The following is a 10,229-nucleotide window of genomic DNA, read 5'->3' as shown; positions in this document are numbered from 1 at the left end:
TAATGCATGTCGTCCTTGTGCTCTGAACATGTCTTGACTTTTTTTTCTGACAATTTCTTTGTATTTTCTGTATCCATGGGAGAACTGTTACAAAGTAGACTATCTGAAAAATAAAGACTGTTGAGGGAAAATGACTTACTGTTACTTTGTAACATGCCAGCAATTCCGCTGCGGGATAAGACGGTCACGTGGGCAGGAATCACATGCTGGGATCTTTACTCGGGGCGGGACCTGCGCGTTATAAAGTCCCATTTCAGCCAATCCTAGCCCCTCCTGTGTGACATATGTTACCCATTCAACAAATCACAGGCCCTCCTACTGTAAAACAAAAACTGTCTGTATAAAGTGGTGTCTACACAATATTTATCCATTGATCGACACGCAACAGCTGGGACCTCCACACTTCTACTGCAAATTGACAATACATTAAGTAAGTATTTCTCTAGGGCTTGCGTTGTTTGTACAGTATTAGGCCTGTCTATTTACGCCTGCTACGTTAGGTAAGTCTACTTGGGTTATGGACTTTACCCCGGACATTTGATCTGGTTTCTTATGTTTTTGATACCTGCTGTTACCTAACATTCCCTCGACTAGTTTCGTTGATATCAACATTACAGTATTTGATATAATTTGAAAAGGTATAACAGTAAAACGGTCCTTATAAAACGTTATCTTTTTTTCCCCCTCCATGAGTCGAGTGCTTTTGTGTAGCGCTTAGAGGGCTTTGTTTTGTTCTCACAAAGGGAACATTGTGTTCAAATGTATCAGTCGCGAATGTTATCGTTTATAGGTTGTTATATATTATAGCGAACCGTAACATTTTTGGAAATGGTGATGTGGGAGATTCGATTTCCTTTTCTATTTTCTTTGGGCTTTGCCCACGTTCAGAGAATGATTCAGCGGCTTTGGATCCGCCCGCGTCTTGTGATCAGGATCAAGCCAAACTAGAGAAAAACAGGAATGATGCAACCAACCAAGTCCCACTTTGCGCAGACTCCCTTTCAGTGTTTGCATACACAGTATTCTAACCAGAACGTCGGTTCAGACGGCTGCAGTCTGCCATTTGCATAGACTTAAATTAAGGAAATTAGCTAGTTGGTTTATTATGAGTTGTTATATGACTTCTGATTCAGGCATTATGCTCAACTCTCATCCTCACAGAATCTATAGCCCTTGTTTTTCCTGTTCTGTTGGTTCTAGATAAACGCAACACACACTTAACATGTCAGTCAACCAAGCTGCCTGTGGCAATAATCTGAAGGCAATAACAATCTCTATATATAAATGTAGCTGCTTCACACTGTGAAATACAAGGCTGACTGATAGCTCTTCTCGCTCCCTTCACAGCTGTTTGGCCATGACAGCACTGTACTTGGCAGTGTTGGTGCTCTGTGTGAGTGCTGTGTGTGCGGCTCCTAGGTTTGACTCTCAGTTGGAGGACCATTGGCACCTGTGGAAAAACTGGCACAGCAAGAGCTACCATGAGGTGGGTGTTATTGAAGTACAAGTAAGGCACCATAGCGCCTCAAGGTCTTAGTGAGTCTCAAATGTATTATTTGGTGCCTTGACAAACTGTACATTTCATGTAGGTCTGTATTATTGCAAAATGTAGTGACTTATTTTTCCCTGGATTTTGTTTGTAGTTCTGGGACTATGATTTGTATGTCCATTCTCTGACCAAGTACACTAATTTCTCAGAGTGAGGAGGGCTGGAGGAGGATGGTTTGGGAGAAAAACCTGAAGAAGATTGAGATGCACAACCTCGAACACACCATGGGAAAACACTCCTACCGTCTGGGCATGAACCACTTTGGTGACATGGTAAGAACAAGCTCCTTGCTGAGACATTTTACTGTGGGGCAGAAGATGCATGTCAGCAGCCTTGTCCCATAGTGTTTGCTGTAGCTGAATCCTTTTGTTGTTATGCCCTATGTGGTCTATGACACAGTACAGAATAAGGAAATATTTCACAGGGACTATGAAAACATAGCCACAGGTGTCAGCGTTGGCAATGAAAGCAGGGATGTATTCAGACTCACAGGTTGGGTTTCTCCCACTAGCACGTACTGAAGAAACAGGAACAGAATAGTGATCTGAGAAGGGAACTGAAACTTACTCATCTTTATGCATAAGTAAAAAATAAAAAAGTTTTTAAAGTCCTTAGACATTGGAAACCCCTCAATGTTCTATTCAGATAGGAACTTTAAAAACCCCAAAGCACACCTGGCCAGGAATGACATACATTTCAACATGCCCTTACTGATTCCTTCCTCCCTAGACCAATGAGGAGTTCAGGCAGACGATGAACGGCTACAAGCAGACGACTGAGAGGAAGTTCAAGGGCTCTTTGTTCATGGAACCCAACTACCTGCAGGCACCTAAAGCTGTTGATTGGAGGGAGAAGGGCTACGTCACTCCCGTCAAGGACCAGGTGAGACCTCAGTCACTCATGAGCCATGACTCATTCTTAACCATACACAGCTGTGTCTCTCTGAATAAAACAAGACTTTGAGGTTTGCCGTTAACCCATTCCAAGTTGCCACAAGTTGTGTACACAGGATATTTATAGTTGCACTAAATGCATTGCTTACACCCTTCGCAATTGCTTAATTATTGTCACTTTCTTTGTTATACACATGCTAGCTATTCACAATCTCCGCCTCCCTCAGGGATCATGTGGGTCTTGCTGGGCGTTCAGCACCACCGGGGCCATGGAGGGCCAGCAGTTCAGGAAGACTGGCAAGCTGGTGTCTCTGAGTGAACAGAACCTGGTGGACTGCTCCAGACCGGAGGGCAATGAGGGCTGTAATGGTGGGCTCATGGACCAGGCCTTCCAGTACATCCAGGACAACGCCGGCCTGGACACAGAGGAGTCCTACCCCTACGTCGGCACTGTAAGACCCATTTCTGTTATTTTAGCCTGGTCTCAGATCTGTTCAAGCTGAATAACCAACTCCTATGGTTAAAGTCATGTTTGGCATGACAATAGGATTTGGCAAGACTGGGCCATAAATGTTTAGAAATCTGGATTTATTGTTGCGTGAGGTACTGACAGAAAATTCCATACGTTCGGTAAAAATAAATGAAGGTTTCTGCTCTTGATTGCATTGAAATTTAGGCCATTTCAACCAGTATTGCTTGATTCATTGGATAATTATTATTTTTTATTTTTTTCTTAACTAATAATATATATATTTTCCCAGGATGAGGACCCTTGCCACTACAAACCAGAGTTCAGTGGTGCCAACGAGACTGGCTTTGTGGACATTCCCAGTGGCAAGGAGCATGCTATGATGAAGGCTGTGGCTGCAGTCGGTCCGGTCTCTGTTGCCATCGATGCCGGCCACGAGTCCTTTCAGTTCTATGAGTCTGGTTAGTAGCAAAAAGGCAACGCAACATATGTTACATCAACTTCCTCAACTTTATTTGGAGTCCATACATTCTATTTTTGAGTAGCAGTGAGCTTCACTGGTCCACTGTCCTGTTCACACTGTAGCTAATAATGGTTCTTTCAAAGCCATTAAGTAAAGTGTTACCAAAGTTGTCACTTTGCCCGCTAGCAGCTTTAGCATTGATCAGATGGTTGTACGCTGAGGTAAACCCATTTTAGCCCAACTAATGTAACTACATGCCCTCGCTCTAGGGATCTACTATGAGAAGGAGTGCAGCAGTGAGGAGTTGGACCATGGCGTTCTAGTGGTGGGGTATGGTTTTGAAGGAGAGGATGTGGATGGCAAGAAATACTGGATTGTCAAGAACAGGTACAGATGTTCTTCCTGGAATGTTTTTGTTTGTGACCAGATTCCACCACAGGAATGGTTAATTTCTCCGTCAGGGAATATACCTCTACAATACCATTGCCTTTATTTGAATATGGTGTTGGTCTGGTACTATGGTTTAAGTCATGAATTTCTCTAAAGTGGCAGTAAATCAAGTTTTGTATAATTTCCCAACTAACTCCAACAGAGAAGCTAAAATTGTTTGTATTTTCCTCAGCTGGAGCGAGAAATGGGGAGACAAAGGCTATATCTACATGGCCAAAGACAGGAAGAACCACTGTGGTATCGCCACGGCATCCAGCTACCCACTGGTCTAGTGTTTTAGAACCTGGACACGTTCTAGATGTTTTTTGTTTTGTTTTTTTAATGTTTGAAAAACGTTCATAAAGGGCAATGATGACGACAGTGCTGCCTTATTAAGTCTGTGAAAGGCACTAGTGAATCCTGCTGCATGGGTTTTAAAGAAACACAGTTTTAGGGAATCTATGAAATTCTACCTAGTTTGTTTTTATACTTGATTTATTGTATGTCTATACACATATAGTTGAGTCAAGTACATGTTACAGGTGTGACCTCTGTGTACATTCCTAGTTTACTGCTTTTACACCTGTTCTGTAAAAATGTTGTACATATGAGCAAAATAAACCTCTTTTTAAAATGGATTTGTTGTTTACATGGCAAACTACAAAATTGGTAATAGTCATCCTATCCAAACTGTGTAAAACTTTGCCAATAGTGTTTTTGTGCCCTTTGGTCAATGTCACTGTTTGAGTTAGTCCTAGTCATTTAACTTAGCTTACTGCACACGGCTGTTCCCTATTGCCAGTATTAAAGCCATATTGCCCCCACCACTTAGGTACACACACAAAACAGTCTGTATTCCAGATAGGTCAGGAAAAACCTTGACGGTATTAACATTTTATACCAATAATACAGCAGGAGTTTGTGTGTCTCAGAGCAGATAAGATGAACAGCCTCTCCCTTTAGAGGAGCAAGGTCCTCATGGCTCAGATAAGACCAGTTTTAGCCTGGTGGGATCCAAAACAACTAACTGGTTAACTCTAGCCACAGATCCAGTAACCTTTGTCATAGAAAAAGAACACTGTGTCCAATCACGCCAGATTGTGGCTTGACTGGCAGTTGTTTGTTAGTGACATTTGTGTGTACTGCATTGGGTATGTGTAGCAGCTCCCAATTTAAAGGGAATGCAGTTATTTCCCAGATAAAATGGTCTTAGTTACCAAAAATCGATTTTGTCATCTGACTATCAGTGAGGCTGTATGCTTGGATTGGTGTGAGGAGCAATATTGTGTTTAGGTTGGGCCATAAGCAAACAAGAACATGCTAATCCAAAAGCGGCAAGGCTGGTGATTTTAATGCAGGAAAACTGAAATCAGTTTTACCTAATTTCTACGAGCATGTCACCTGTGCAACTAGAGGTGAAAAAAAAAAACACTTTCACTCCTCACAAAGAAGCAAATCTGACCATAACTCTATTCTCCTGATTCCTGCTTACTAGCAAAAACTCAAACAGGAAGTACCAGTGATGTAGTCCAATGAAGCGGATGCTAAACTACAGGACTGTTTCGCTAGCACAGACAGGAATATGTTCCGGGATTCATCCGATAGGATTGAGGTTACCACATCAGTCACCAGCATTAATAATCGCATCGACAATGTCGTCCCCACAGTGACCGTATGTACATATTCCAACCAGAAGCCATGAATTACAGGCAACAGCCACACTGAACTAAAGGCTTGAGCTGACGCTTTCAAGGAGTGGGACACTAATCTGGACGCTTATAAGAAATCCTGCTACGCCCTCCAACGAACCATCAAATAGGCAAAGCATCAATACAGGACTAAGATCGAATCCTATTACAATGGCTCTGATGCTTGACAGATGTGGCAGGGCTTGCAAACTATCACAGAGTACAAAGGGAAACGCAGCCGCGAGCTGCCCAGTAACACAAGCCTACCAGACAAGTTAAATGCCTTCTATGCTCGCTTTGAGGCAAGCGCCACTGAACCATGCACGAGAGCAACAGCTGTTCTGACGACTGTGTGATCACGCTCTCCGTAGCCGACGTAAGATCTTTAAATAGGTCAACATTCATAAGACAAATTACAAGGACGCGTACACAGAGCATGTGCTGACCAGCTGGCAAGTGCCTTCTTTGACATTTTCAACCTCTCCCTGACCCAGGTTGTAATACCTACAGGTTTCAAGCAGACCACCATAGTCCCTGTGCCCAAGAACGCCAAGCTAACTTGCCCAAGAACGCCAAGCTAACCCCAGACACCCTGGACCCAGTCCAACTCGCTTACCACCCCAACAGAGCCACAGTTTACGCAATCTCTTTTGCACTCTACACTGCCCTTTCCCACCTGGACAAGAGGAACGCCTATTTGAGAGTGCTGTTCATGGCCTACAGCTCAGCGTCCAACCACTAGGCGAAAAGGGTCCATATCGGGATATCTTTACATGAAACATTTTTTGATATTCTAAAGCCGGGGTCTCCAACAGGTCGGTTGCAGCCCATCTAAGTAGCTCACAGCCCATCTATGAGTAGTTTGCCAAACAATTCTGAAAGTATATGCAATTTTCACATGTTCCACTGCAAACTGGAATCAGAGAACGCAAGCTCCCAGCTACTATCTAATCAACACAATGTAAACATTATCCCATCCTTGGTTGGCTACTTTTGGCTTAGAAACTCAAACAATATCTGCCAATTAATTTCCAGCAAAATTGCCCGTCTGTCTGTGTGGTGCGCCCGTTTGACTTTCACTCTGTGTGTAGCCAGTTGATGTGATAACCGTCTTGTGGGTTGACAGAAATACTTTCCCTAACACCTTTCATAATTAAATGTTAACTGCAAAGTAGGCTTCCCTGGGGATTAGCCTATATCGTGAGTCATTATATATTTTATATGTGTTATTTGCAAACTTTGCCATGAAATGAGCAGCTGCAGTATAGAACCATCACTAGACCAGCAGTTAGAAGGCACATTCCTCACTCGTTAGATGCACAATTAAAGGGCCAGATGCGCAATTATAGGGGAATTACACTCAAAAATCTAAATGTGTTAGTTTTCTTCCAGTCCTAAAACAAATGGTATTCTGATGTGATTTAAGCATTGACATGGCCTCAGAACATCCAATTTCCTTGTTTCTCTATGAGCAATTCTACATTTGAGGCTCCCGAGTGGTGCAGCGGTCTAAAGCACTGCATCTCAGTGCTAGAGGTGTCACTACAGACACCCTGGTTTGAAACCAGGCTGTATCACAACCGGCAGTGATTGGGAGTCCCATAGGGTGACTCACAATTGGCCCAGTGTCGTCTGGGTTTGGCTGGTGTAGGCCGTCATTGTAAATAGGAATTTGTTCTTAACTGACTTGCCTAGTTAAATAAAGGTTAAATAAATAAATAAATAACAACTGAGTTGTTTATTAACCATTATTTTACCAGGTATTGACAGAAAACATAGTGCACTGTTTTCTCTTGTACACTAAACACCCGGGGATGAGTTGCAGGGGAGAGAAGAATGTGCCCATCTGAAAGCTAGAAAAAAAATGTGTAGCTCTCCACGTTTTATTTTTTAAAAGTAGCTCTCATGCTAAAAAAAAGTAAATAAAACATTTTGCGAGTTACTCATTTTTTTCTGCAATTCTTCAAAATACAGATTTCCAATGCATGTTTTTTCAGTTTGTGGATCCAGATGTGTCTTTTAGACATATATGATATTGGGAGTACTCTGAATATGACCAGATATGGACTCATTCAATCGCCTGAGATATGCGACATCCTATTTTCTCTCTTCATGTTGACAAATACTGACTATAACTATACATAGCATATCTTTGTTTTCTCATCATATTTAAGATATGAAGCTATATTGATTCCAGATATGCTTCTCTTGGCTGAAGTCCATATCCGGATCTTGATATGCTTTTTCATATGCTGAAAATAAGGACGATTTCTGATACATTTCTAAGTTTTCTGCACATGCTCAAAAATTTGACAAATATGAAATCCATATTTTTCTTTCATGCAAAAATCTTTTTTGCATTCCCTCCAGATATCATGGATATTGACTCATTAGCTGTCCTGAGATAGGCCTATGTGAACACCTTATTTTCTCTATATGATGATAAATACTGACAGTAGGCCTACGTACTGTAGTATACAGTGCATTCAGAAAGTATTAAAAAAAATACTGAAATACCTTATTTTCACAAGTATTCAGACCCTTTGCTATGAGACTCAAAATTGAGCTCAGGTGCATGCTGTTTCCATTGATCATCCTTGAGATGTTTCTACAACTTGATTGGAGTCCACCTGTGGTAAATTCAATTGACTGGACATGATTTGGAAAGGCACACACCTGTCTAGTGCATGTTAGAGCAAAAACCAAGCCATGAGGTCGAAGTAATTGTCCGTAGAGCTCTGAGACAGGATTGTGTCTGGGAAAGGGTACCAAACATTACTGCAGCATTGAAGGTCCCCAAGAAAACAGTGGCCTCCATCATTCTTAAATGAACCACCAAGACTCTTCCTAGAGCTGCTAGGTGACCAAGAACCCGATGGTCACTCTGACAGAGCTCCAGAGTTCGTTTTTGGAGATGGGAGAACCATCCAGAAGGACAACCATCTCTGCAGCACTCCACCAATCAGGCCTTTATGGTAGAGTGGCCAGATGGAAGCCACTCAGTAAAAGGCACATGACAGCTCGCTTGGAATTTGCCAAAAGGCACCTAAAGGACTCTCAGACCATGAGAAACAAGATTCTCTGGTCTCATGAAACCAAGATTGAACTCTTCGTCTGGAGGAAACCTGGCACCATCCCTATGGTGAAGCATGGTGGTGGCACCATCAGCGGCAGGGACTGGGAGACTAGTCAGGATCGAGGGAAAGGTGAACAGAGCAAAGTACAGAGAGATCCTTGATGAAAACCTGCTCCAGAGTGCTCAGGACTTCAGACTTGGGCGAAGGTTCACCTTCCGACAGGACAACGACCCTAAACACACAGCCAAGACAACGCAGGAGTGTCTTCGGGACAAGTCTCTAAACATCCTTGAGTGGCCCAGTCAGAGCCCGGACTTTAACCCGATTGAACATCTCTGGAGAGACCTGAAAATAGCTGTGCAGCGACCCTCCCCATCCAACCTGACAGAGCTTGAGAAGATCTGCAGAGAAGAATGGGAGACACTCGCCAAATACAGATGTGCCAAGCTTGTAGCGTCATACCCAAGAAGACTCGAAGCTATAATCACTGCCAAAGGTGCTCAACAATTACTGAGTAAAGGGTCTGAATACTTATGTAAATGTGATGTTTCAGTTATTTGTTAATAAATGTGCAAAAATGTCAAACAACGGTTTTTGCTTTGTCATTATGGGGTATTGTGTGTAGATTGATGAGAATACACTGTATTTTCTCAGCACATACAATGCATATGCTCTTAACTGAGGTCCATTTCAGGATCTTGATATGTTAAATAAGGTCAATTTCTGATGCTTATTTGAGTTTTGAGGACATGCTCAATAATTTGACAAATATTATATCTAGCAATCACATATTTTCTGCTGTGGAGTTCCAACTGTCATTTCTGAATTTGGGCGTCATAAATGAGTGTAAATGGTGTGTGGTGGAACTGACAAAAGGAGAAACAAAGAATTGAGAAGCTGTTCAGCAAATACCTCAAAGAAGTTGACTCTAAAGCGAGTAGTTAATTTGAGATGTTTTATTTATCTTACTAACTAGAATCAAGAACATTTGCTAATTTGACCTGCAGCAAGTAGGGCTTGCTAGCTAGATAGGCTTGATGTTGGGGTATAAGCTAGCTTGTAGACTTCGCTAGCTAACAAATAACAAAATTCCCTTCCTTTCAGGTTTTTTTTTGTACCCCCTATCAAGCCTCAAGGTGACAGTTAACGTTGGGTCTGGACTGTGAGGAACCGCTGCTGACAACCAAATCTGCATCCATCGTCCATAACAAACAGGGCAGGCAGGGGTGTTGAGGGTGTGCAACTTTTATTTTCTGTTAAATAAATAAAATAATATTTTAGCAAAGAATGGTCTATGTTGCATCTTTACAAAAAATGTGTTGTGACTGGATTTGCTATACTGCAGAAATAGCAAAGATGTGCTTTGGAAATAGCAACTTCGATTAAATAAAATGATGTTTGCCTTTCCACACCTTGTATAGCCTGTGGTGCAAATGTATGCTTAGATACGTCACCTTCATGTGAAGAAGGATAATTTTCTGAGCTTGAAAAGGTAGAATAATTTGGTCCCCGGACAATTCATGAGTAGGATTTAGCCCATTTTTAGACTACATATCATGTAAGGATATCGATTGAAATTATGCATAAAAAAGGATACATAAATTATCAGGTAATGACTACAGACATGTGACACATTTCTGAAAATATGTGGATTCGTTCAA

General features: G+C 42.0%; 1 protein-coding gene across 1 annotated transcript; it reads left to right on the top strand.

Annotated features, from left to right (window-relative positions):
• The first annotated feature begins 289 nt into the window (after positions 1-289).
• Positions 290-4,438, top strand: catl1 (Cathepsin L1). The gene is given in 8 exon segments (NM_001146546.1): positions 290-430; positions 1,348-1,486; positions 1,699-1,821; positions 2,279-2,431; positions 2,670-2,894; positions 3,204-3,372; positions 3,644-3,761; positions 3,997-4,438. Coding segments are annotated over 7 exon segments (1,017 nt in total). The 5' UTR covers positions 290-430; positions 1,348-1,357; the 3' UTR covers positions 4,097-4,438.
• Positions 4,439-10,229: the final 5,791 nt, after the last annotated feature.

The sequence above is a fragment of the Salmo salar genome, chromosome ssa13, assembly GCF_905237065.1.
Source record: "Salmo salar chromosome ssa13, Ssal_v3.1, whole genome shotgun sequence".
Taxonomy (NCBI): Eukaryota; Metazoa; Chordata; class Actinopteri; order Salmoniformes; family Salmonidae; genus Salmo; species Salmo salar.
This window is presented reverse-complemented; position numbering and strand designations above follow the sequence as displayed.